This window comes from Oreochromis aureus, linkage group 6 (assembly GCF_013358895.1).
Source record: "Oreochromis aureus strain Israel breed Guangdong linkage group 6, ZZ_aureus, whole genome shotgun sequence".
Lineage (NCBI taxonomy): Eukaryota > Metazoa > Chordata > Actinopteri > Cichliformes > Cichlidae > Oreochromis > Oreochromis aureus.
Window position 1 is genome coordinate 13,220,881 of NC_052947.1, and position 27,509 is coordinate 13,248,389.

Sequence of the window (27,509 nt, forward strand, 5' to 3'; positions counted from 1 at the left end):
ACACTATAGAGCATCAGTGGTCAGTTCACTCCCTGGCTTCTCCAGCCTGCACATCAAATATCCTTGGGCAAGATACTAAACATTTGCCCCGCTGCATCCCTCAGTGTTTGTGCGAACGTGTGACAAGGCTCCAGTATAGAAAAATGCGCTGGTTTGAATGAGGCTTGCAGTAAAAAGCACCGGAGTGCTCAGTGGTAAAGCATTTTAAAAGTACCAGTACCTTTACACCACATACAGCGTTTACAAAACCGTGTACACTTCTCCACCAATGCTTCACTTGAGACTTTGATGGGTGATTCAATGTAATGCACTACCTGTCTGTTCAAAAAAAACATGGTACTGAGCTTCCAGTTTAACCTTTAGCAAGAACCCACTGACATCCAACAGACCTGCAGTTTTACTGCATGGGCCGCATTATCATCATTAGTAGTAGTAGTAGAATAATTATAGGCTGCCAGTTATTTGTGACTATCAGACACGCTAAAGGCAGGGTGACAGGTTTTTACAAAGTAATGATGTAATGGACCTACATGTCATGTGGATGTTGTGCTGTACTCCATAGTAAACAGTACTCTATAGAGGTTACAGGCTTGCTTACATTGCACAGTGTTCAGATAAGGCTCAGTTTTCTTAAATTACAAGTTCATGTGTCATTAGGGGTTAAGGCTGCCAGCATGTGGAAGGGCTTTGGTGCCAAGTGAGGCACTAGTGCAACGATGTGACCTAAATCTATATTTAACACAGCAGATAAAAACACTTTTTTTTTTTTTTGTACTGAAATGTTCACAGCAGCAGTTGATCAAACCTAAAAATTAGAGAAACATCGAAACATTCGGGGTTTCTCTTTTTCCCCGTCTCGACTCCTATGTTGTAATTGTGTTTCTGTGCGTTTGCACTGAGCTGTAAGCGAATCTTAACACTGGCGGTCCACATCCCGCATACCGCTGTTTAATGAGATGAGACAGATAGCTCATCACTCTCAAATCACATTCACTGCTGCAGAGTCCTCGTTCACTGCAGAGTCCTCGTTCACACCAGGAATCCACTTCGGTGTCACCCTTCTCTTTAGTCACACGTAGATTTTTAAAAAGAGGTATAAATGTGTGCACCAGTACGTGATTGACCAGCGCAGCAAGGCAGCTCTCCAGATGCTGCACGTAGGTGATGCCCCGGATGATACCAGTGTGAGGATTGGCCAGTCTGCTGAGAAGAGAACCAGAGTAAGACGGGCACCGCAGCGTCCTCTGGTCGAGGTCCAGCAGAGCCAAATAACGACTGTAGCGACTCAGAGAAGGAAGGATGGTGGAAAAAGAAGCCGAGGATGATCTGGTGCAAGAAACCATGACATGGATGTGATATTAATAAATTTCATTTATGGGCTGAAGCTGAAAAAAAAGAAATAAGTTGTAGCCTTCTACAGATGTCAGTATACTGTCATTTTGGATGGACAACTTGAAGATACCTAGAGCCTTAAACCTAGCAAGTAAACAATGAAAAGCATAACCTCAGCTGCTCAGTTTGTAAAGGCGGTGACAGAACTTAATGTTTCCAGGTCTGACCAATAACTGCAGTAATTAGCCTTAAATGGCCACCTGATTAAAAGCATTTATATACAGTGTACAGTTAAAGCACCCAACTTGACAGCAGACACAAACATGTTTACAGTCTGGGACAAAAACTTTTTGGCTAATGTCCCCCACTCGCTCATTACAACTGTAGGGAGGGTCATACTTTTTAAATTTCTCTATAACAGCTCCAGTTAAAGTGTATTTGGTTTAAAGTCATGCATTATTAATGGTTTGGCAAATTTGAGGGCTAGTGGATACAAGCCATAGACTACAAAATATATCTACAGAAATAGTGACAGGCAGCTGTAGCTGTTAGCTGCCTGCTAGCTCTAACCTTACCTCAATGAAATGGACATCTCATCGGTGTGAGGTTGCTGACTTTTATTTGTCCTAACCTCCTAAGACCCGAACTCTTCCACGACATGCATTTTTAATTTCTCTTTGATATTTGGGCATATTGGGGCCCGATGAATGTAAAAACAAAGAATTTCCAGATTATTTTTTTTTTCCCTTATTTTTGTTTTTAAGAAAAATGAGAGCCACAAATGAGGATATGCATTTAAAACTTTGATAGAACAGTAGCAGTATAATGTCCTCGTAAGTGGAGATCAGGCCCATGTAGAGCAAAATTGAGTATTTTGGTCTAAATAACCAAAAATGTGATGTCCACATATGTGGACGGCAGGTCCTAGGAAGAAGAAGAAGAAAGAAAGAAAGTGTACTTTATTGATCCCCGTGGGGAAATTCCTCTCTGCATTTAACCCATTCACTCAGTGAAGCAGTGGTCAGCCTTTGGGCGCCCGGGGAAAGGAGGTTAATGTCGTTACAAAACAAACAAAACAAAACAAACAAACAAACAAAAACAAAAAAACAGGACTTGTAATGTGATTAACACTGTGATTTAACAAGTCTGTACTCTGGTTTTGGCGAGTGAAATCTTAGTATTATTTTATTTATACGTTAGCAGGTATCTGGTTAGTGCTGACCAGCAACCTAGCATTAGCCACTAGCTTAGAACGCCACCCTGTTACCAAGATATTTACTGCCAACTCAAAAATAAATACATAAAAATAACAAACAAAATAGCAGTGGCCATAAAGGTAATGAAAAAAAAAAAAGAAAAGGTAATGAGCAGCTGAGGTTTATGCTTTTCATTGTTTACTTGCTACTCACAAACCAATGAGTAACATCACAGTGGCTATGTCCATTTTTTAACTGCAGTTTGTGTTTTTGTTGTTCTGTTGTTTTCAGGCAGCAAATCTCCTTTGAGAGGCAACATCACAGAAAGTGTTAGTAACGCCTGCATACCAAATATCATCAGCTTTGCTGTAATGTGTTTGTTTCTCTCTAGAAAGCACCAATGTGAGAACAGTTTGTAAAAAAAAAAAAAAAACAGCAGGATGGTAGATAGCCCTCACCTGTGCACTCCCATCAGTCTCCAGGTGAGCAGGTCAGTCAGCTGAAGGGGCGTGGTCAAACACATCTTCACAGCACTTCTATGAGGACCAGGAGCAGGCAGGAAGAGGGTCAGAGCATCCACCGTCTTCCTGACTAGATTCTCATCTCCTCCGATGACAACCAGTGGCCGGCCACTCAGGAGACAGAACACTGCATGCTGGGAGAACGAGTTGTGCTTGATAAACCTGAGGGCTCTGAGTCCAGCCTTTCTCTTCCTCCTCTTATCCCAGCAGATGTTGCTGTGGATATTTTGGGTGGGGGACGGGGGCTCTGAGGATTCAGTGAAACTGATGCTGCTGAGCGTTGACTCCTCATCAACACTCAGCAGCCTCAGGGGAGGGCGGGGGGAAGACCAGCGATCCACCTCGGCCATGTAGGAAGCAGGTGCAAAGTTCACATGGACCTGAGGAATCAGCCGCACCTTCTGCTGAACCTCAGGTGAGGGCTTCACCGCTTCGTCAGCTGTAGAGTAATAACAATATTTTATATGTTAAAAAACAACAGTGATCAGCTACTTTCTCCAGCAATTAAGAGCTTTATTAACTGATCAGCCTTTATTTATCGATTTTAAATCATGTCAGAAGAAAAAAATAAACTCTACATTTGCACTAAGATAGCCACGATTACAAATGCATATTTTCCACATTTTTAAAATAGCTTCTCATTCATTTCTGTGTTGCTGCAGATTTTATTTAAAACCGATAAAAACCATACCGACAAAGTGAATATATGTTTTTATAGTTTTATAGCCTGGATGTAATAACGAGAGCTTGAGAAATGAATAGTTGTACACGTGTTACCTTGCAGTAGTTTGGAGGTCTTCTCTTCACTATTGTCTTTGTGAAACTGACTCATCTTTATGGCGCCTGGCTGCTCTTTGATCATGATGTCATCAGTAACCATTGTTTGCTCCAAAGGCTCTTCGCTGCCAACGCAACACTGATCTTCGTCATCAGGCCCCTCATTTTCATCCTCGCTTACTGCAGCAGGTGCATTCAGTGTCTCTTCCTCTTTGAGGACTTTGTGAGACTTATCCTCCATCTGTGGTTCTTCTTCATTCTCAAAGCCGTTGCTCAGAGGCTGCAGCTCTGCTTCCTCCTCTGTGATGGCAGTGAGGTCTTCGGGAAGGATGGATTCTGTGGTGCTGAGCACTTCAATGCTGTCCTCGCTGTCGGCACGCTTTGCATAAGCTCGCGGGCGTCTGATGCCAGTGTCTACTGCTGCACGCCTGATGCAACTCTCTGTCACTCCGACTGGTGTGCCTGTGGAAGAGAAACGTTTTCGTTTTGTTTTCATTTTAAAACAAGCATTTAATCTGGCTAAATATGTAATGAAAAGCCGAAAGACTTTTTTTCATTGATATTTCTTTTCTCTTTTTTTTGTTTTTTTATGAATTGACTAACAAAAATACCCAATCCGCCAAACATTTATTTGAGAAATTCTTCCGCACTGCCGTACCTCTGCTGTCGACTCCAGTAGCGACATGCTGCGTCATGTACGACTTCTCAGTTCCGAGCACTTCGATGCTGTCGCTGCTGCTTACACTCCCCGTCATCTCTGTACCAGGACCAGGCTCAGGGGTCAGCGTATGTGCTTCTGCCACCAGTTTAATTGGGATCTCCTCCACACAGGAGAAGAATGACTCTATGCTCGGTGGTTCTGGCTGAAACGCCTCACCACTCCTCTTATTCCCCGTGTCCTTGGGCAGCTCCACCTCAGTGCCCTCCTCATCAGCATCGTCCGGGCTCCATAGCTCAAACAGGAAGTTGGTGAGCATTAGTCTCCTGGACAATGACTGTGTGGCATAAGTAGTTCGCAGGACACTTCTGTCACCACGGAGACGTCGCTCTGTGTCTGTGAGCCGCTCCTTCGTAAGATTCAGGTAGTATTCGTTGCAAAGCTCCTCCAGTGGCTTCAGATGGTGCTCTGACTTGCAAGAGATGGAGGGGGGGGTGGAGAATGAGAAGCATGGCTCAAAAGGCGGCAACAGCAATGGATCTGTGAGAGAGGTGGCTGGGTCATAGGGCAGGAAGTCGGGCTGTTTGAGCTTCCTGTTTGGGTAGGATGCGACCTGACGAAGAAGCTCTCTGTGATTTAAGATTGAACGCTCCACAGCTTCGAGCTCTTCACTTTCTCCTTCAGATTCTGTCAACCCATTTACCGTCGTCTGACTTTCTGTGTCCTTTCGAAGGGTCAGCCGTCTGTACCTGAAACAGAGGGAGTAACAGTCACAGTTTCAAGCCTGCCATGAACTGCAAACTTCTGGAAAAAGCAAAATGTCTTGAGGAGACGAGCCACAATCTTAGCCATTTTGTTTTTTAAAGTCATTAGATTTTTTTGCTGTACAATCAGTCCACCCTGAAAAAAGAACAGTTCAAAGAAACCATTTAAAGTTCAAAATTACCATGACAACCATCCCCAAGATACTTCTGAGTCTACATTTCTGAATACACACTTATGTGGGTTTATACATGTTTTTTAAAACATAAAAGCATCCCTAAGATTTGATGACTGAAGAGCTGTGTTATAAGCAAGTGAGAGGATTTGTGTAAAAGTAAAAGCTCCTACATTAAAAATCCATTTGATTTTTAGCTGGGGGATGCAGTTCTTTTAACAAAAAGAAGGTTAAAGTTTGCAAAAGGTTAGCAGGGAAGGCGGGGCCTAATGTTAAACCTGCTAACCAACCCTGCACATTACAAGTCATTACTAGTGGAAGGTGGTATCCAGCTCCTTCCTCTTTCAGGTTAGGGTTAGGCTTGAGGCCTAACCCTAACTCAAAGTTAGAGTGAAATTATCACTAAACGCAGCTGTGTCAAATAAACAAGAGTCCACACAGGAGGATCTGAAAAATAAGAAGCATCCTGTTTGATAAATGAAGTGATGCTTGAGCTTATGACTGCTTCCTCTTTAACAGCTTCCCCTTTTCACCACTGAGATAGAAATTGAAGCATTTTCACTCTCTCCAGGCCGTCTTCGTTATTCCTTCCAATTTACGCTCTTAATCTGCTCAAATTAAAGATATTTAGAATTGAGTGGCTTGGATATTTTAGTACAAACAGTTTTGCACAGAACCATCCAATTTAATCAAAGTAAAAAGTGCTGCTCTTACTCGAGCTCCTGTAGTTTTCTCTGCAGCTCAATAGAAAATGCTTGTCTGTTTCCCGTCTTGAGGCTTTCAGCTGCCTCAGAGAAGCGTGTCGATAGCTCAGAAAAGTTCTCCATCAGCTTCACCTGGTCCGAGCACACGTAGGCCATGCAGAAAGGACGCACCATCCCCCGAGCCTCCAGGTCGTACAGCGTCAGGTGATGAACATATGCAAACGCATCCTCTGCTGAATCTCCCAGGATTACTTTGGAGTCCTCGCTGAAGTTGAGTCGGGGGCCGGGCGAGGATGGAGGGGTGTGGCCGGGGCCACACGCTTGGTAGTCCACAGACATGATGCGAACAGAGAAGTGGTTGAGGTCAAATGACCCGAGGACTCTGGAGTCCTCCGGTATTGTCAGCACAGGAGTTGGACCCACCTGGAGACACAGAGCAGGGGTTTGTAGAGATGTAATCAAATCAGTCGCTAATCATCTGGCTTTAATTTTAGATTTGTGGATTTATTTAGGTAGCCAAAAATCACAAACTTGATTCAGGGGCTTTTACCACATATGGAGCATACCACACCCTCTGTTCTTAGAGCCTTAAATACAGGGTTCGTACGCCTTTTTCAGGGTCAAATTCAAGCACTTTTTAAGCACTTTCAAGGTCCCTTTTCAAGCTTTTCCAGCAAATCTCTCACGTATCAAAACTCTCTCTCTGTCTTTCGCTCACTCGCTCTCTCTCTCTTTCGCCGGTCACTCCTAAAACTTCCCCCTCTTCCCAAACGACCAAATTGCACATGTTGCCATATCATTTTTTGATTGGTCGACATGGTACATTTTTCCACCAATAGGGAAGGAGTGTTTTTCTTTTTCTTTTTCACTCACAAGCAAAGCGTCTTTGCTAGCGCTCTCCATAGAAAACGCCGTTTTTTACCGTTTCTTCCCGGAGTAAACGCCACTGTTTTATTAAAAACAAAAAACACCGGTTTTACGTGGCCTATCAACACAGTTTAAACACTGGTATATAGCTTGAAGTCCGCACGTTCGACCCAAGTTGAAATGGAGACTCTGGGTCGACCCCAGAGGGTTAATCAGAAAGCCTTAAGTTGGCTAATTATGTATCGGGCTAATGTTTAAAGCTTTCACTTGAGTAAATTAACTCATATCACTGCTAAGTAATGTTAGCTAAGTTCACAGCATATTCCATAATAGCGCTGCCATACTGCATCACACTCAGTGCATTTCAATCATTTCTCCAGCGAGTTTGATAGCTAGCAAAATAATAATCATAATTTTAAAAAATTGCATGCGTAACGTACACGTACTGGAAAATTATTTACTAGGACTCACCTATCATGCGACTGGAGAGCGCAAACTCCGCCACTGTCGTTTTCCATCATACACTCATTTAAACAGCAACCTACAGGTATGTTAGCGCACTCATCCCCGACTGGCCGAGGGAGGGGCGGGGACACACGTTGAAACAGACGCAAGGAAGCCCAGGCGGGGAAATTTTGCTTTTACATTTTGCGACTCATTTTTATTTCTCTATCTGATAAGAAAACTATTTAATCAGATAGTTATTTGTGGTGAATGAAATACAGTTACATTTTCAAGCACTTTCAAGCACCACATCTGAAATTCAAGCATTTTCCCAACCTTGAAAAGACAACATTAAAATTCAAGCATTTTCAAGGATTTCAAGCACCCGTACGAACCCTGTAAATAAGATGAAGAAAATGTCTGATTAGATTGTAGGGGTTTAGATGACCATATTAAGGCTACCCCTTCTCCAATGCCTCATACACCTTTATATCAAGCACACAGGGATTACCTGCAGGTGTACTGACCCCATTATTTGAAGCTTTTGTTTTAGTGTTTATGAGAATCCACCCTGTTAAAACTATATAGACAGAAAATAACCCCCCAAAAACATGTGATCCCGTTTTGAAACAAGTGCGATCACAGTAAGAAACCAGCAGTTTTTGTCTGAATGAAGCAAACACACCTGCTCTGAGAACTCAGCCACCAGTATGAAGTCTCTGTGAAACTGTGCTGCTGTGCTCCAGGGGTGAGAAGAAAAGAAAATGTCTACAGAAAAGCCACTCACAGTCATGTGAAAAACTCAACACACCCCATGACTTAATAGCTTGTAGAACCGTCTTTAGCAGCAATAACATGAAGTAATTATTTCCTCTATGACTTTATCAGTCCCTCAGATCATTATGCAGGAATTTCTCTTCTTAACAACATTACTTCAGTTCATTGAGAATTTCAGGCATTTGTTTCTGCATAGCTATGGTAAGGTCCCATCACAGACTTCAGTTGGGTTGACGTGCACACTTTGACTGAGCCATTGAAACAGCTTGATTTTTTCCTTTTTTATTCGTTCTGTTGTAGATTTGCTGCTGTGCTTGGGATTATCGGCCTGTTGCACAATCGAGTTTGCACCAAGCTTTAGCTTTTAGACACACAGCCTCACATTTGACATTAGAATTTCTTAATATACAGAAGAGTTCACAGGCATCTCAATGACTGTAAAGAGTCCAGGTCCTGTGGCTGTGAAACAAACCTAAATCACCACCCCTCTACCACCGTGCTTAACAGTTAGAATGAGGTGTTTGAGCGATATTCTGTGTTTGGTTTTCTCCAAAGATGGCGCTGTGCATTACGGTCAAACATCGCCAAAGTCTTGCGTTTCGTTCAGATTAAAGCTAACAAACTTAAGCTCTGCTGCCATGTTCTCTTTAGAGAGAAGGGAGTTTCTCCTGGCAAAGCTTCCAAACAAGCAATACTTGTTGAGCCTTTTTCTAATTTTACTGTCATAAACTTTTAACATGCCTGAGGTGCAAACTGCCGAACGTGTATCTGTAGGATACCGCTGGGAGCAGACATCCTAAAATGTACTTGTTTACAAAGGGTGGCCTTATAAACCGAAGAAAGTTGTTTTGAGATGATTTTTATGCTTTTGCAGAAATAAAGAATGATAACAAAATTATAACTAACATTACCATAAATGCTTAAACCTGGTTTCTCATTTGTTGTTTTTGTTTTAATATTATGTCTTTACTTGCCTTGCCATGTATTCACGTCATGCCATGCGTTTTATTCATCCTTCATCACTGAACCCCAGCAAAAATGTGGGAAGTTGCACTTGCTAATATAATATTTGTAACTTTTTTGATTCGGCGTCCCTCTGCGTGAGAAGTGGCTCCTGTGTGTGACTTACTTGGAGAGTATTTTCTGGTAATCACTCAGTAGTTCTGTCTTGAAAAAAAGATCTTAACCGTAAAGAGACTTCCTGAATGAATAAACGTCAACTCACTATCTGCTGCAACACAGTTATGCATAAGTATCTAGAAAACAGCAGGAAATATATTTGGTTACACTGTAGAGAATGCAGCCTGATTATATATGTGTGATGTCTTGCTATTATAATACCTATGCACCTTAATGCAGATAAAGCAGGGTTATGAACCTAGGCCTAGATTGTCTTTAGCTTTCTTCTGGGAATTTATAAATGTACTTAAACTTATTTTTTTCAAAATAATCTTTAGCAGATGGGTTTGCAATACTTTAACACCTATTGTTTCTGAAGGAGAATCAGTAAATATGAGGGTCCAACTTTGGCGTATTCCATTTTACACTTTACAAGCTCCATATTTGTATTATTTAACTGTTAAAATAGCTTCACATAACTGATGGTGCAAAATAATCTTTCATTATCCTACACTTGATGTAGCCCCTCAGCTCATACCATGAATGACTGCCCTTCACAATCAGAAGGATTGTAGATTGTAGGGGTTTAGATGACCATATTAAGGCTACCCCTTCTCCAATGCCTCATACACCTTTATATCAAGCACACAGGGATTACCTGCAGGTGTACTGACCCCATTATTTGAAGCTTTTGTTTTAGTGTTTATGAGAATCCACCCTGTTAAAACTACATAGACAGAAAATAACCCCCCAAAAACATGTGATCCCGTTTAAAACAAGTGCGATCACTTTTTTGTCTGAATGAAGCAAACACACCTGCTCTGAGAACTCAGCCACCAGTATGAAGTCTCTGTGAAACTGTGCTGCTGTGCTCCAGGGGTGAGAAGAGGGGAAGCGAGGGACAGAGAGCTCTTCAGGTAGACCCTGAGCCTCCAGCTCATCTTCCTCTTCCCCAAAGCCTTCCGTGCCGGTGAAGGCCAGCAGGTCCGGTGACCCGATCATCTTGACTCGGTGAAGGGTCAGCCCCCAGGAGGGTATCAGCGAGTACCTTTGATCTACTCCGCAGGGGAGGAAGAGTAGGCTACGGGCTCAAACACCGCCATGTCCCGGTGCCGCCCGGCCTACAGTCCGTGAGTCAGCTGTTCAACAACAACCGCTACCAAGGAGGTAGAAAATAAATAAACAGTTGCGCAATTGTTTGTTGCAATGAAACGATAATGTTATTGAAAGTTAACCAGATTGTAACTTCAATGTGGGTCCTAACCACAGCGTTTCAGCGCAAACAAGCAGCGTTTCCACAAACACGCAGCACAGAAAAGTCGACGGAGAAGCGAAAGTTCCCTGCGGGCTCAAGTCACACGGTTTGCTGACCTTCTCCCGGGATACGTGTTCCTCTTTTTCTCGCAATTAACAAGCTAACTTTGAGTCTAAAACATGTGCCTCGCTGTGACATATCTGACCTGAGCCTCTTTGTAAACATTTAACCTTGTGACGGGCAGCCGCAGGGAGAGACGCCGAGACGCTCCCGTTCCTTGAGACGTCAAAGCGGGTGCTTTTAATGTGAAGCCCGGCGGGAGGTCCGCACTGGAGCCAGACTCGATAATGAACACTTCCGGTCATTGGTTTCAACTCAAGGGGACACCTACAGACAAGTACAAGCTGCAAAATAAACTCATGTTTTCATGAAGCCTGTCATTATCGGTATGTGGTACAGTGTTGATTTAACGCTCTGATCGTTTTAAAGCCTGAATTATATTATACTAACCAGTAATTTTATTTATCTGTTCAGTTTATTTTAATAGAAGCAGATTTTTTTTTTTTACTTAACATGTCTACACAATAATACAGTGTCTTTTGTTGTATTGTCTACTGCATTTTTTTGTGTCTCTTTAATATTTGGCTGGTTTTAGCCAAATTTTGTTTTCTAATTTTGTGTATTTGTCAAAGGACTTAAAGGTCTTACATAAATAATGTTTATCACTATTACTCTAGTTAATTGCATCACACTACACCCAACACAAAACACGGCTGAATCTGAACAATAAAACAGACATCTGCATTAGGTTTAGAAAATTATATGTAGAGATTAAAATAGAAGTCAGCTTGCTCATATTAGAAATACTACCTTAAAAACAGAGGATCCACACTTAATTTGACTGTAGTAGCTCAACCTGCAGAAACCTCATTATAATATATTTGTTTTTTAATCCTATTAAGTTCAGTTTTTTTGGCACCAAATCTCAGCAACAGTTCCTACCATGGGAAAACCCTAACAATCAGATGACCCCTTATGAACAAGCACTTGGCAACAGTGGAAAAGAAAACCTGTCTTTTAAAAGGAAGTTGCCAGTTAAAAACCTAGCTTATTGCTGCATAACTAATGGTTTAATTCTTTTCTGGATTTAACAAAGAGTCGATAAGGACAAGTTAATACATAAGAGCATGTCAAATTATTTCAAAGGACACCTGTTGTGTTTATTTACAGCTCCATATTTTTATTGTTTTACTGGAGCAGCTTTGCATGACACACAGGTCAAAATTATCTTTATTTAATCTTTTCTGGGCACTGGTGCAGCCTCCACGTTCATCCCTCTTTAGCCCCTTATCCTTTAAATCCACCTTTCTCTTAAACCAACTTTCTTCTGAGGCTGCTCCTCACAAACATAGGGTTTGAACCACAGGTGAGTGGGCTTCAGTGCTCACAGCTCACTGAATGAATATACTGTAAGAGGCCTAACAAGTTGCTTATGCAATGGTTTGAGGAACCCCCATGACTCATATGAAATTCACATGACATGCCACCTTATAGGTTCATAAACGTAAAACACTTTTTAATGTAACAAAGTTACATATTAGCAGGAATCTAAATAAGAGCTTTTAATTTTTATTTGCAATTTTGCTGTTCACTCACAGAAAAACTATTTCTCTTACACCCATCAGAGCACACAATTAAAATATTCCCACCACATTCACTCTGTATTAAAAAAAACTGCATAAAATCATTAGGAAGGTTCAAAGCATAATTTAAAGGGTTATTTTACCCAGAAACGATTCGCAACAGACAGATGAATAAACAAGACAAAGAAAAATGCTCAGCACTTCAAACCATCATCATAATTAAATGTACACAATGAGTTAAATAAGCCCAACTCAGATACACTGGATAGTGCAGCAACAGCTGGTGGTTTTCATCGTGTTATTATTGATCTGCATAGAGAACATTTCAGTGATCTAAGAAGATGATTCAGGGCACACACCATTAATCAGAGGATAAAGAAACAAGCCATACTCCTCTTCTGCTGTTGATATATTGAGCCGTGTAATTGGGAAAGATACCACACAAATCTAAAGGTCTGACACACCATTTCAGACATTCTGACAAATATTTTTTCAACTCTTTGCCCGCCTCTTTTCCTCAGAGTGCCTTGTTTAGCCTGATTGGCAAATCTGCAGCCTCCTTGTAACGTCTCCTCCACCAGCATAGACATCAAACCATGGTGCCTGCCATTATGCCACAGCAACTGTGCCCTTTTCATTTGTGTCAAATATGGAGGCGCTAGACAAGGAGCCTTGAACCAGACATCACAGATAAGATTATTCCTTTGATCTCTGCATGTCAGAGCTTGAGAGAACTGACATGCTGTGGGTGTGCAGCGTTAAATAAGCAGTATTTCCGGCTCTGACACAGCACAGTAGAACATGAAGCCCATCTGGTCCACCTGGTCCTCTGACAAGCCGCTCAGCAGATTGACAGCTGGTTTAAAGTAACTGTGCAGCGCCCCTTGCTCGAGGTAGCCAATTAGCTCTGTGATACATTGTTGGAATCTCACGTCCAAGCTGGTCTCGGACCAGTCGCTCTCGGAGTCGCTGAGGTGCAGGATGAGATTGGCCAGCGGGGTGGCTTTGAGCGGTCGCAGGGCGGGGTTCTGTCTGCACACCGCTTTCAGGATTTTAAGGGTGTGTTTGCGGTAGCCGTTGTCGGCCGCATCAAGCTGAGCCAGACGTTGCGTTTCCCACGGGTAGAGAGAGAGGTGCCAGGCGTTCACCCAAGGAGAGGTAAGCTCCGGCTGGGCGGTCAGGACCACATCACCCTCACTCAGCAGAGGCAACATAGAGACAAACAAGGGCTGATAGTCGCTCTCTGCTCCTTCGAATGCATTTCCAGGCCTGCAGCATGACAACAGAGGAGTGTCAGTTCAATCCAAACAGACATTTCTGTAGAGTTTATTATTTTCTTAGTTATACCCATCACTCAGTTTGTTAGTATGTTTGTTGGTAAGATTACTCATAAACTCAGGTTTGAATGAAAATTATACTGAGGGTGAAGCTAGGTCTATCTTGCATCAAATATAAATATTTATTAATATAAATATTTTTTGAGCGTATATCACAAACTAATCTGGACCAATACATCTTTTTAGATCCAGAGCCTCAGTTCATGAAAGGTGTGTGCGCACTTCGTCATACAATATCAAACTGTATTAATTAAGTAATGTCAGCAGTGAATTATTAAATACAACATGTTACTGTTTAAAAACCACAATTTTCAACAAATCAGCAGTTAAGCATGGGCACACACCGGATCTCCAATCTCAGATCAGGTCCTCCCAGTACAGGTCTGACGATGCAGTCCAAAGTGCTGCTGATTGATGGCCAGTTCACAGTTTCCATGACAGCCTTACTGAACATGTTCACAACAGCTTCTGCAGACAGATAGCCGCCCACCAAATACCTGCAAGACACAAGTAGAGACCCTTGTTTCATGCATTTAACAGCGTCTCAAAAACCCCCCAAATTCTATTAATTTTGCTTCTAAAACAGAAAGTGGAGGCCAATACACTATATTAATATGCTACACATGTGTTTGATTTAATACAGACATTAAAAAAAATGTGTGGTGATCACCTGTCCCAGTAGCTACGTCCTTTGGGAAAATATTCTAGATTGATCCGTCGGACCATCCAGTGCAGAGGATGTGTGAGCAACGTTTCCTCTCCTGGGATGAGACGCCACAGAGAGGACTCCAGCTGTAGAGGCACCAGCAGGCACGCATGGTCTGCACTGACCACCTAAAGACCAGCACATAACAAAACAATTCCAAGATGTTGCTAGACAAAATCAGAGGCACATTTCCCATCAGTGGGAGAAGGAAAACTGTTTGTGTTGTGTATACCTGCAAATCATCCAGCAGAGAACCGCCTAGTCTCATATCTCCCAGAGGCATATCTGGGTGACGGCTGTGCAGAAAACCTTGGATCTCAGTGCAGATGTCCAGAGCCACAGACTGAGCCCTCTGCACCTCCTGGGCAGAGAGTGCCGCCCTTGTGTGGTAGTACTGCTGCAGACGCTCCTAAACAGTTCATATGATTTAAAATCAGTTTTAATACTCCCTACTTTGTTCTAACACATCTACTACATGTCTATTTATGCCATGTAAGTCATGCAAGGCAACTCCCGAAGTTTATACCGCAACTCTTGATTTGACCATTTAAAAGCACTGCTAACATTTACTGAAGAAATTATCTTATACTAATTTCTCTGCTTATGTGGATGTTATGCACAATACCTCAGAGCAATGTCATGCTTCTCTGACTTATTCTGTATCTTCTGCTTGCCCAGCACACACTGTTTTTTGAATTGGCAGGGCTCTTGGGACTCTGTCAGCCTAACTAGTGCATAATAAATATGTATCCCCTAAGCACTGCACTTTACAAAACATGCTGGACGCGCATACATAAATGAGCCAACAGCAGCGGAGGAACTACAGAGCAGCTGCTGAGACTGAATGCATATTCTCTCTCTTCAAGGGCTCAGAGGTGAAGTGTCAGAGTGTACCTGCAAAGTCAGGGCACACAGCTGGAGCCTCTTGGACTTTGACTCCGGTTTAGTCTGCACGTCCAGCATCTGAGGCTGCTGGCAGAGATCAGCTGAGTGAAAAGAGAACAGCTGTGATATAATAACAGAAGGCGTCACACAGGATAAGTTCTGTGTATTTGTGTGTCCACTTTCAGTCCCTCAAATACCTTTCTGCTGTTTGGTTGCCTTGGCGACATGCTTCATCACCACGCCCTCTATGCCCTTCCTGATGAGTGTTGGGGAAGCAGAGACCAAACTCAACTCCTCCCAGCTCTCAGCCATCTTCTGCTCCACCTTTTCATCATCTGCTGCGCGGCCTGCGCGCTCTATCAGCTGAACGAAAACACTCATTGTCACGGACGTGCAGCCATGCGTACACTCCACAAATACAATTACATACACAATCACAACCCACAGGCAAATAAATGTTGATAAACAGAACCATCCTCAGGACTTCTGCAGTCCAAAGTGCATGTAAGATTTTTTTTTTTTTTTTTTAATGGGTTAGCATAGAGGAGGTGAAGATGAGGGTGAAAGAATCATAAGAAATCATAATATTTAACACTGACGTAAATACAGCAAAGAAAATGGGGAGAGACGCCATAAGGCATGATTTTTAGATCCATGTGTAATATTGCAAAATTCAGATTTTGCACTTTTACTCGTTTCATCCCTTTTGCAAAACAGGGAAAAGTACATTAAGTAAAAGTACTCATTGTGCATAATGATCTTTTTCAGAATCACATACTTTATATTATATTATTATAACAGAATTTGAATATTATTAGAATTTAAAATTATTGTTACTGATTAAAAAACAAGGCAGCAGAAGCAGAAAGTAGCACAGCACAGAAATACTTGATGTGCAAGTACATTAAAACTGTCCTTAAGCAAAGTACTGGAGTAAAGACACTGAGCTGCATTCCACCACTGCTCTCATCCAGTGGTAGTGGGCAATGAGGAGATGATGGCACCTCATGCACTCTTGTGAACACACCTCTGAGCAGTAGATTTCCATTCACTACCATACAAAAGCAAACATACAGAAATGTAAAGTATGAAGTATGTATCTAGGTACGGTATTACCTCTAATCAAGAGTACTAGCTACTGGCAGCTATAAGAGTGATGTATAAAGGCGAGAAAAGGCAAAAATGATGAACAAATGATGAGGAATCTGTGATTAATCCCTTTAGATACACAATATTTCCATACTCACTAGGCTTGGGAAAGATGTTGTGATGTGGTACTAACAAACTCAAAAAGCACTCACCCGTTTCACTGCCAGTGTAGCAATCCCCAGCAGAGCCGCACCTCCAACTCCCAGAACCAGTCGGGCATTAGACAGCAGAAAGTCAATCACTACAGCGATGCCTTCCTCTCCTCGCCTCCGACTGCTCTGGAAGTTCATCTTCTCCTTTTTCGTGGTCAGCCTTTGGAAAAGGAGACGACATGTATTTAGAAGAGCAGAAGGCAACACAAGATATGACTGACTGTCAGAGGGAAAACAACATTTATTTTGGGGGTTTCTCTTCGTTTAGAAATAATTGTATGCAACAGCACTCTAAAGTGTTGAAGTCTGAATAATTCATGAAAGTGGAATAGTGTGCACAGCAACATATCTATTTAATATGAATAACGTCACACACATCGAGCAGAGTATTCTTCAAAGATGTGTGGACACATTAAAGAAACTGAAGCTTTTATACCTGGGCTTGCTTCTTAATCTTTCAACACTCTTTATGTCAATACTTCCATGAGCCACAGAGTATTTCTTAGGATGACAAAACCTGCTCTCATCTTTCTTAAAGCAACATCCCTTCCCAGTTAAAGAACAACTAAACAAGTCAGAAAGTGCTGGCAGAAACAGTGTTACATAAACGAACATGGCTATGATTGTTAGTGGGAATCCTGACAGCTCAGTTTTGACACTGGGAGTGTCATGCTTCAGAACTGTCACTGAAATAATAGTGATGTAGTTCCATGAAGAGAGCTTCACAGACTGGTGTAGCTGACTACACCATTCAGGGCTCTGCTCACTGCTTTAGTAACAGGAATATATGTCAGGAATATGTCTGCAAAGGCTGCCTTGAATATGGTGAAACTAAGGTCATATTTTAGACCTGTAACAGTCACAATAAAGGTTCTGTTTAAAAAAGTAAGTTCACAGGATCAATGTCCGACATGCATCTGCCTAACCGGGCTTGATACAACAATGTTCTTTTCTTTTTTCATAGCTAGGTGTCATAGAAAGGCAAGCTAATTAAAAGCAGACTTTCGTGTCATGGTCTTTTTCCACAGGTGTAATCAATCCCATTAATTGCGCTCCTAAGCTCATTACAGTACACCAGCCCTCACTCATGACACCTGGGATTTTCCTGTTGTGACACATCACTCTGTTGGTAAAACATCCCTCCCACTATGAGGTCTATGATCCAGTGCACTGCAAAACTGCAGTTAAGGAGCTCGTTTAACCTGAGTGTAAGCTTCTATAACTGAACATGACAGTGCTAGAAATGTATTTTTAGTTTGTACAAAGCCAAACGTTTGTTGCGCTTATTGCGTTTAGCTCCAGATGCCAGATACCACAAATAGCTATAAGATATTACTCGAAACCATTTCAAACAACTCTGTGTCCTCGCTCCCTGCAAGAGGCACAGGGTCCCAAGACCAAAGGAGCGCTCTATTTATAGACCCGATGCGTCCCCGAGTCATTTAGTTACAGCACGTACAGCATGAGGTGTCACTTTGACTATCAGAACAGAGGTTACTGTTCTGTTATCATCAGGTCAATACTTACATCAATAGTACTGTTGTCCAATATACTGATTGCTGTCACAATAGTGCTTAATCATACCACCACATTCAAACTGCTAATTAAAGCGTAAAAAATATATAAAATATATAAATAAATAAACAAATAAAACACCATATTACAGACACATTAGTACCACCACCAGCAGCAACAGGATATCCTACTAGACTTCAACTGACAGAGGACAGGCAGCTCTCAGTCTTTGCCAACATTCAAAAATAAACTCTACATTCAATAGCTGTGAGTGTGTGTGAATGGGAGGGTTGTAAAGTTTTATTTTTGCCATTTTCACTTTAAGGCACTGCAAACCTACACAGATTTTTAGGTTTTTATCTTAAGCACATTAAGCTTACATGCAATGAAACGTCTTATATAAATAAACCTGTCACTGCCATTACATATGACACCAACAAAGACATTATACAAATAAAATGCATTTTCTTCCTTTTCCATCTGTGCGATAGATTACTGACCAAAGACTAAACATATCACATGTTAAGTATAGCAAATGTAGAAAGGGCAAAGTTAGACTTCTCCCACAGGATTAAAGGATTCGCAGTTTATCCTGCTGACTGGACTGCCAGTATGTTCACAGACAGAGTACTGTGGAAAAGTTTCTACTGTTAATTGACTTCATAATAAGAGTAGTAAACTATAAAGAAAAAAATCTTGGTGTGCTGTCTTTTGCCCTTAAAACAAGCCTTCAAGATATTTGGCATCTTGGAGAATTTGCCACAGATCTTCTGTGGGTTTAGTTTCTCTCCGAGTCGACTGTCTTTACATGAATCTAAGATGCTCCGATTCTGCTGCTTGCTAAAGAGAGTTCTTTGGCTGTTTTCATGTGATGTCACGAAGCAGAACAGTGCAATGCTTTCTCAGCATTTCACTGACAACGTGTTTGGACCAAGTGAGTCAATTTTGCAGAATGTGGCTCCAGACTGTGAGGAACCTTAACCGTGCTTCACGTTTGATTAACCCCCTGTTTAGTCCATTTCTTTTGTCTGTCTCTTGGTGCTTTTGAGAGAGAGTGTGGAAAGCAGGTCATGACAGAAGCATATGGTGTTGTTTCAACTTTTCTCACTCCTCTTTACCTCTCCTCCTCAGAAACAACTTTTAGATTCTGCTAATCACTCACCTAATTTTATCTATTCTGTTCACCTGTTTCTGTTTTTACCTCCAAATAATATTACATTATTGCGGTTACTGCTTTACTCATGCTCTGGGTTATACCCAAACGAACTAATTGTTTGCATAACTGGTCCTTTAACAGCCTCCAAATACATTGGTGAGGCATTTTCCAAAGGGAGACTTGGAAATTTAAGAGAAAAGACTTCAATTAAGTGTTTCTGTGAAACATCTGGAATCACTTAAACTTTTGAAGATCTCACTACTAACGACTTGTGACAGTATTTTAGCACTGAAATCCTCTCTCATCTCCAGCCTTACAAAAACAGTCGAAAAATACGTCGACGGAGATGAGTAACATACTGACAGACAGTAAAGTTACACAGCTGTCTGAATAACAACGCAAACGAAAACAAACCGTTTCTCATTGTTAGCAGCTAGCCAGCTTGTTAGCCATGTTAGCAGTCCATTATTTAAGTTCTCTCTTCACCCTCCCGATAAATATGCTTACCACTCAGTGCGAAGAAAATGTGATATTCAGGTTCAGAACCATTGGAGTTTGACAGAACACGTCTTTTGATGCTTTTTTGGCAAATAAAAAAGCCTGTCGACTGTCGTTTGCTGCCATAAATATGGCATAAACAGCCACCTAGCTAACAGCTGGTGGCTTCTTCTTCGTCTTTTTTAATTTCGGTTTTGATAATCATCGTTAAAGGTGCATTAGCGCCCCCTGGTGACGCTCCGGAACAACAACGGTACCTTCAATAACTGTCCGGCTCTCTTTTGTACAGTTTTTCTAACTAATCCGGTTATTTCTATACATTTATCTGAATTTCTAAAAACAAAAATATTTTTAAAACTGATGCATTTTATGTGTTTTACTTACTGACACAGACCCAAAATTCTTCAGGTACAAAGGCATCCAAAAGATGTATGTCTTCATATCATATGCAGATTATATATAACACATCTAAAAACGGAAAAAAATTAAAGGAATACCTGCAGTGAATTTTAAAGGACAGCTTTTTCCCTTTTTGTGGTTCTCCCTTTAAGTTAAATCATCACTTAATAATTAACTATTCCAAAGCTATGAGATTTCAGTGAAGATGAAAGTTCTCTCCTACTGAAAGTGGCTGACAAGAAAGAAGATTTTTAGACTTTTCAGCAGGCCTTCACTGAAGTTAAATTTCATTAATTCAACATAGTGTAAAAACATAAACAGCTCATTTGGATCAGATGTTAAATTCTGCAGTAGTTTGTAGAGGAAACTTTAGACAAATACCCTGACTTAGTTCATGAGGTGGAGCTCGTGAGGAAACGGCTTAGGTCAGCTTTCTGCTTTGAAATAATAAAATGAGAGTACTCTAGATTGAAGTTTTCAGAAGAAATTGTATTTCTGATACCACGGAATCACACCATTAAAATAAAATGGCCATAACTGTATTTGTTTAGCAGTTTGCAGTGGCTGGAAAGCTTGCTGTGACTGGAAAGCTTGCTGTAAATTGTAGTGACATATTTTTCAGCTTCTTACTGATATTGAGCTATTGGAAAATAAGATTTCTCAATAGAAGTGACCAATGTTGATCTTTTAATCTGAAATTCTACACTTAAAAAAAAATGCAACAAATACATATTTGTCAGTATGACATAGCAGACTTGAATAAAGAGACTCAAGAGAGGCAAATTCAGCTTTATTTAATTTAGCGAGGACCTTTGTCAGTCAAAACAAATGACAACTAAAAACCCATGAAACCATCTTATGCTCCTCCACTGTCCACACAATCATTTCAACTTTAGCCGAGCTACACAGAGCCATGAACACCCCACGTCCTGTTTTTAGAAAGCAATTTCTCCTCTGAACCAAGGTTATTTTTGCTCATATGTAACTCCATACTAAGCAGTCATCTAATGAGTACCTCTGCCAAAGATGGCCGACTGGAAGCAAGCAACAAATTTATGTTTACACAGCAAACCGCAAGGAAATTGTTTCTTCTCAGACCCAAACTAAACAGGACATAATGGAGGTCATTCTGCTCAAATTAAAGTTCTGACTGACCCCAATTTCACCTTATTTAAAAGAGAAAAATTTAGATCTAGTACAGGACAGCAAAACGTCAGAATGAAACAGGAGTGTAAAACAAGACCTGAGTTTTTCCATTGCTCCTGAAATGGTGTATCACTCCAGCTGACAGATCAGCAAGAGAAGCCACGCGGCCGAGTTGAATCGTAAAACAGAAATCCAGGCTGCGCGTCTGCTGCAACTTAAAACTGCAAAATGGAGGCTAAAGTGAACTGAGTGAATTTCTGACGTGGCACAGTGAAGTTACGGGTCAGAAATGCAGGTGCTAAAACTCAAACGCTCCATAAAAGTCCTCCAATCAAACACTATATAAACATATTGTACATTATAACAAGTTAGATTACAGCCCAGGGTTTCCTTTGTACAAGTCCATACTCCTTTTAGCTCTCAAGGTCTGTACATCTTGGTTACAAAAAAACAAAACATGCCAGTTTTAGGTATCTATGAACATACAAACAAAAAGTTTAATTTAACTGAACAGTTTATCAACAGAGCCTAACTGTAGTGAATAACTCCAAGTGCTGTAATATGTAGCAGAGATGTAAGCTTTGTCTGCCAGAAACGAAAACTAATCCAGACTCAAATCAAAAAGCAACAGCATGATGACTGCGCTCCCCGTGCCAAACTGAAACAAAAAGAGCGAGTTTGAATGAACAAATAATATAATACTGAAATATAATAATCAGCCATAACATTAAAACCACCTGCTCAAAACGGTGCGGGCTGCACTCAGTGCTGCCAAAACAGATTTGACCTATCACGCCATAGGGGTAGGGGTGTCTCTGATGGCGCTGTGATGCTAACAGCAGATTCTTTGGCTGCCTGTGTGTCCTGCTAAGATGTTTTCCTCACTGCAGTTTGTCCTGCTGTGCTCCAGTGTTTAGCTGGCCAAAGTAACTTTGACATGAACGCCAGGACCCCGAGGATTCAAATGACGCTGCTCTGTAATGAGATCATCGATATGATCCCATTCACCTGTCAGTAGTTTTCATGTTGTGGCTGATGGGCTTACATAAAAGAACAGATATTCAAATGTTCACATGTGAAAGGAGTCCTCAGTGGCGCCTCATTTTGACTTTGCGCCCTGAACTCTCCTGCTCTTTGTCGTAGTCTTGGCCGCGTCTCCTGTAGTTCTCTGAGGTGACGCTGTGACGATGACGGGACAGTGAAGGACGTCTGTTCTCCTCTTTATCCATCTCCAGAACTCTCGGCCTGGTGGAGTCACATTTGGGTCATTCATCACATACACTTTCATTGCACAGAGTTGTTATTTTACAGCTTCCCTTTGCACCAACACACCTCACGTTTATTCTTGCAGAGTCACCACCTTTGACCTGAGCTCTGAGCCGTGACAAAATATTACAGCTTAGAGTTCTGCTTAAGTGCTGCAGAGTTTTCCAAGTGGATAGCGAGACCAGAGGCTAGTATCATCCCTGACCTCAGTGGAAGACGCTTTTCTGTCACAACAACTTAAAAAGCAAGATGTGACACCCTCTATATCTGACGTTGTTTACTTGAACTTGTTTTCTTTTTATTTCTTTTCTACATGTTTAAACTTGAACAGACTGTATGATCAATACCACTCACTGGTGTTTACACACTTTATCTTGACCCAACATGGGATCACCTACTTTGCTGCACAGCCCGTCATCCTGACAGTTATCAATGTTTTTTCTTTGGCAGAAATAGGTAAATGTTTTTGTTTGTACATGTCACACTTTCCACACATCTAATTATGCTGGCAAAAACAAGTATTGCTTGTACTGTGGTGTCAACAAACTTAACCCTGCAATATCTTTGGTCAAGGTTCTCTGCCTCATTTATTGATTGAGAAAGCGTTTGTTGTGCTGTTTGCCTGAGAATTAATTAGGACCACTTAAAGAAGTACTCACACTGATGCCAACTGTGCATTTCATAAAAGACTCATTAATAGCCCTAGTTACTGTGACCTGAGGGGCAGACAATCTGCTTGAGACTAGCAGCCTCATTTTGAGGGGGCAGCTGTGAATTTCTAAACACCGGCTTTGTTAAAATGATTTAACATTACACAAATACTGAGAGTGGCACCATTTGTCCAGACACTTATCAATACTTCAGTTTAGAGGAGACTGGGATCAGTACCAATTTAATGCCAAACTCTGGTACCCTTTCCTAGCACACACTGATTGCAGCCTCAATCATTTTCACCAGTTTCTCATCAGATCAAATACTTGTGCCCTGTTTTTAAAAGCTAGTCTGACTTTTCTCAGTTTGTTTGTACCATGAAGACCTCTGGTGTGTTAGCATGTGCGGGTGGATACCTGTGAGCAGCATCAGGGTCTGCTTTGCGATGAGAACGTTTGGCTTTCAGGCGACCTGGTTTCTGTGCAAGAGAAGCTCTTAAAGAGCTGTCAGAGCCCAGTCGAGGAGCGTCAGGTCTAGTCCTGCCAAAAAAACAAAGAAGCAGAATAAGCAATACTGGGGTTGAGAGCAAGGTTTAAGTTAGGATTGTCAATTTTTCAAAATCACAGTGTGTTGACTCACTTTCTGAGGATGATCACTGCACGCCTTTCTTTTATGTCCTGGGGTCGGATGCAGTGGGTAATGTCATCTGCTGCATAGCCACTGAGAGAGGGGAAAAAGGCTTTTAGTGACTGCACCATGCAGCCTGTGGCAACTACACAAAAACAAAACATGACAGCAAACACAGCTATACTCACCTAAGCACGGTGACACTTCCTCTTCTCACAGGCAAGACAAACACGGGCTCAGACACCCGAATCGGTTTGAACTGGAAGCGGCAGCCGAAGCAGAGAGCGCTGTCACTGAAGAAGGACACGGACACGATGGGCCGGTCAAAGATGTGCAAAGGATCCACGTGTGACACGATGCAGCCACCTGGCTGATAGTCATTGATGACTGCACTGTTGACAAACCCCTCTGGGATCACTCCGTTTGTCACCAGCCGATTGATCACCAGCTCGTACACCCAGCTCGGGATCTCGTCCACTTCTCCTTTGCGGTACAGCCGCTCCTGACCCGGACCACGCTTCTCCAGCTGGGCTCCATACGTGTAGCCCTCCCCGAAGAAGTACTTATTCCGAAGGGGCGCTCTATCCACGGTGTGCTCACGGTAAAGTCCTGCCTCTGCATGAGCAACCACCTCGTCGATCTTCTTCTCGATGCGGGCGCACTCCTCCGGCGTGAAGATGCTCTTCTGCTGGATGCTGCTCCTCACCCGGCGGGCCTCCTGCTCCCGGAGGTCCGTGCTGTCATCGCTGTGCTCGTACTCGTCGTCATCGGATTCCCGGTACTTGCGTTTTCGGTGTTTCCCGTTGCTCGTTTCGTCCACGCACTTGTTTTTGTAGTCGTCTCTGTGCGGAGTCATGGATTTGAGCTTCTCCCTCAGGTCGGAGTATCCACTGGCTGCCATATCAGCCAAAACAAGATGACCGGCGTGCTGCGACGAGGGCTGCTAGCTAACAGATAGCACGCATCAGCGCTGCATTTCAGCACCAGTTTCTCGGGGTCTTGTTAGCGTAAGCGGACTAGACGTCTAACAGATGAATATCACTTGCTTTAAAGGGTCCAGTTACTTTCTCGCAGCGCACAAAGTAGCTAACATTAGCTAAGCTGCTGGGCCACCCCGCGTCTGCACTGAAGTGACGGTGTGGTGTGGCAGTTGACAGTCTGGAGATGACCTTACCGGACTCTTTCAGGAAAACAGAGCCGTGGCAAATGCAGCACACTCGGCTAACAGAAACGCGAAAAATATTATCTGAGCGGCCTGGCTACCAGCTAGCAAGCAAGCAAGCTAGTAAGTTAGTTAGCTCCACTAGCCTGGCTGGGTCTGTCCGTCGCCGCCTGGAAAAACAGACAAACCACGCAGCAACATTTCACATGTCGCCGTCAAACTCCAGACCTCAGGGCTCCGCAGACGATTCAGGTTTTAACTCCAAGAGCCTGGGAAACGCATTGTTATATGTGCACGAATCTTGACTTCCTCTTAGTTTACACCAGCACAAACCGTCTCCAAGAAAAAGGCTGAAAATAAACTCGTGTAACCTGCCAGAAGTCTGCGCATGCTCAGTGACGATTTGACAGTGTGGGGCGGGGCTAAATCCATTTTGGGAACCCCGAGGACACATTTTAGTGCGGTGCTGCTAATTCTGTCCCACTTACCTCTTATTTACCTCCACTGAGTCCACACTTTACATCCAGATAGCTCTGTATTTTCATGTTATTAACTCCGCTGATTCTCATTTTATATAGCAGGTATACAAAGAAAAAACTGTACGACTAAAAAATAGTTTTTAAAGTTTTATGCAAACTTTTTATTTCATTACATATCACGAAGTAGAGTAAAACAGTTAATATAGTGGAATAAAAAAATAAGTGTTGTTATACAGTAAAAAAAAAGACTACTTACCGGCAGGGGCGGATCTAGAGAAATTTTCTTAGGGTGGCATGAGGGTGGCAAAGAAATCAAATGGGGTGGCAAAATCAAAGCCCCCCCCCCCCAAACAAATATGCAGGTGGTTACATATGGTTAAAATGATTCAAATGCAGTAAGTATACATGTTTTTCATATAAATATAGTCTCTAACTTAATTATTGTCTGTAGCCCACATAATTAAACACTTTAGTTACATAAAGCATGTGAGTTTTGATGTTATGTACTGTATAGCCTTTATAATAAATAAATATGTAGCCCAATAAGTATAAAATCCAGAAAGCTACACAACATGGGGCGGTTCATTTACAAACACAAGTCTAACTTAAGTTTCACACTGTTTTTGTTAGAAAACAATCACATTGTTACAGCTTAAATTACACAAAATGTCAGAAATCTGCACTGTCATGAACAAAAATTTAAACCTAATTTTTCATGATTTGTTGGATTAACCCACTGAGGTCTGAAATACAACCGGCCATTTTTGACTCCTTTTGAGTTTACATTTGTATTTCACCCTCAGATTGTTTCATTTTATTTTTTTTTCCCTTTGCCTTGTTTGGTATCTTTTCAGCTCAACTGAATTTAGTTGTTTTTTTTCACTGACATACTGCATTAGTACTACTATTACTATTAATAGTACTATGACTGATCTGAAATCACACAAAGAACTTAAAATCCTAGTAGTATTTTTACTGTAAAAAAAAACCACAGACATGTTGAGTAAATTTTTATAACTTGAAATGCAAATATAAATTGTACATTTTGTAAACATATACAACTATTTATCTAAAAATGCAGCCAATACACCTGCCGTTTTTTTTTCATTTTGTACAACCATTTAAAAATATTACTAGAACTAAAATGAGAGAACAATCAGATTTCGCAATAAGATGCCCCACAAATGATGTGTGCCAGTAAAAAAAACGTTTGTCCACCAAAAGACAGAGGAGAACAGCACAGGGATAAACCTGCAGGCCTGACAACAGGAGGTGTATCACTCTGCTGGTTTTCTACTTAGTGACAGTGTTTACATTGCAAATGTGCCTTAGTGACATTCATTAGTGCCCTCACTGACACACAAAACAAAACGTCTGCACAACAGAACAACTACACAAGACAACACAACACACTAAGTATACACTCCACACTAAACGTCACAAATCTCCCACATCTAAAAACTCTCTAGCTCTCTCTCTCTCTCTCTCTCACTCGCTTTGTCTCGCTGCCATTACCATCACTCCCAAAACTTTCCCCTCTTCCTAAACAACCAAATCCCACGTGTTGACTTTTTTTTTTTAATTGGTCGACATGATACATTTTTCCACTGATAGGAAAGAGGTGGCTTGTTTTCCTTTCTTTACTGTTTTCGCGCTGTCCTTAGAAAACGCTTAAAACCCACACACACAAAAACGTGACGACAGTATTTAGAAAAAAGCATGGCTTATATATATTATCACAACTCTGGATTTACTGGCCTGTAATTAAAATTTAAAAACTTTGAAGTCCGAACTTTCAATATGGGCTGAAATAGAGACTCCGCGTGGCTGCAGCTTGTTGCTACGTCAGCTTAAAATAGTCATGTGATTTGGAGGTGCAGCCTGTCCGTGGACCACAGAGGGTTAATAACACTCACCTTGCTTCCATTTCCAGAGTGTAACATCCAAACACCTGTGTAAAATCCGAAATTCCCATGGTGTTGTTCAAAATGTGCTCTGGCACAATCATAAGCATCACTTGCTACTGAAAACAAGAAAAAAGCCTGCTATGGGCTGAACCATTTGTTAATGGTGGAGGGGGGAACACTCTGCAATATATTCAGTTTTAGCATTTATAGTCACTGTTGACTGTAACTACGCTCAAACTGTTAA

The 27,509-nt window shown here is 41.7% G+C and overlaps 3 protein-coding genes across 6 annotated transcripts; all 3 read right to left on the reverse strand.

Annotated features, from left to right (window-relative positions):
- Positions 1–86: 86 nt before the first annotated feature.
- On the reverse strand, positions 87–11,050 carry smcr8b (Smith-Magenis syndrome chromosome region, candidate 8b). Of its 4 annotated transcripts, XM_039613357.1 has the most exons (7): positions 10,149–10,282; positions 8,122–8,171; positions 6,136–6,548; positions 4,485–5,233; positions 3,827–4,288; positions 2,987–3,488; positions 87–1,326 (listed from the first exon to the last, which is right to left on the reverse strand). In XM_039613357.1, the coding sequence occupies exons 3-7, from the start codon at positions 6,462–6,464 to the stop codon at positions 864–866; spliced, it is 2,505 nt and encodes an 834-aa protein (XP_039469291.1). In that variant the 5' UTR covers positions 6,465–6,548; positions 8,122–8,171; positions 10,149–10,282; the 3' UTR covers positions 87–863. The 4 variants fall into 4 exon arrangements, with proteins under 4 accessions (XP_039469291.1, XP_039469290.1, XP_031614810.2 ...); XM_039613356.1 differs by lacking the exon at positions 8,122–8,171 and having other exon boundaries at positions 10,149–11,050; XM_031758950.2 differs by lacking the exon at positions 10,149–10,282 and having other exon boundaries at positions 8,122–8,746.
- A 1,144-nt stretch (positions 11,051–12,194) lies between these two features.
- On the reverse strand, positions 12,195–19,803 carry mief2 (mitochondrial elongation factor 2). The gene is made up of 8 exons (XM_031758971.2): positions 19,638–19,803; positions 16,460–16,619; positions 15,356–15,521; positions 15,168–15,259; positions 14,506–14,682; positions 14,238–14,401; positions 13,912–14,064; positions 12,195–13,499 (listed from the first exon to the last, which is right to left on the reverse strand). Exons 2-8 carry the CDS (start codon positions 16,595–16,597, stop codon positions 12,989–12,991), a joined length of 1,401 nt encoding a protein of 466 aa, XP_031614831.1. The 5' UTR covers positions 16,598–16,619; positions 19,638–19,803; the 3' UTR covers positions 12,195–12,988.
- A 997-nt stretch (positions 19,804–20,800) lies between these two features.
- On the reverse strand, positions 20,801–25,278 carry alkbh5 (alkB homolog 5, RNA demethylase). Its single transcript, XM_031758964.2, has 4 exons — positions 23,906–25,278; positions 23,730–23,810; positions 23,507–23,629; positions 20,801–22,418 (listed from the first exon to the last, which is right to left on the reverse strand). Exons 1-4 carry the CDS (start codon positions 24,616–24,618, stop codon positions 22,262–22,264), a joined length of 1,074 nt encoding a protein of 357 aa, XP_031614824.1. The 5' UTR covers positions 24,619–25,278; the 3' UTR covers positions 20,801–22,261.
- Positions 25,279–27,509: the final 2,231 nt, after the last annotated feature.

Excerpts from the sequence above, each read along its gene's own strand:
- smcr8b (XM_039613356.1), bottom strand. The coding sequence starts at position 10,334 with ATGATCGGGTCACCGGACCTGCTGGCCTTCACCGGCACGGAAGGCTTT. Across the intron at positions 6,549-10,148 it reads TGGCTGAGTTCTCAGAGCAG|GTGGGTCCAACTCCTGTGCT; the intron begins GTGTGTTTGCTT and ends CTGTGTCTCCAG. Across the intron at positions 4,289-4,484 it reads TACTGGAGTCGACAGCAGAG|GCACACCAGTCGGAGTGACA; the intron begins GTACGGCAGTGC and ends TCTCTTCCACAG.
- mief2 (XM_031758971.2), bottom strand. The coding sequence starts at position 16,597 with ATGAACTTCCAGAGCAGTCGGAGGCGAGGAGAGGAAGGCATCGCTGTA. Across the intron at positions 14,683-15,167 it reads TGTGTGCCCTGACTTTGCAG|GAGCGTCTGCAGCAGTACTA; the intron begins GTACACTCTGAC and ends TGAACTGTTTAG. Across the intron at positions 13,500-13,911 it reads GATCTGAGATTGGAGATCCG|GCCTGGAAATGCATTCGAAG; the intron begins GTGTGTGCCCAT and ends GTCATGCTGCAG.
- alkbh5 (XM_031758964.2), bottom strand. The coding sequence starts at position 24,618 with ATGGCAGCCAGTGGATACTCCGACCTGAGGGAGAAGCTCAAATCCATG. Across the intron at positions 23,811-23,905 it reads GGAAGTGTCACCGTGCTTAG|TGGCTATGCAGCAGATGACA; the intron begins GTGAGTATAGCT and ends CCCCTCTCTCAG. Across the intron at positions 23,630-23,729 it reads GCAGTGATCATCCTCAGAAA|GACTAGACCTGACGCTCCTC; the intron begins GTGAGTCAACAC and ends TTTTTTTGGCAG.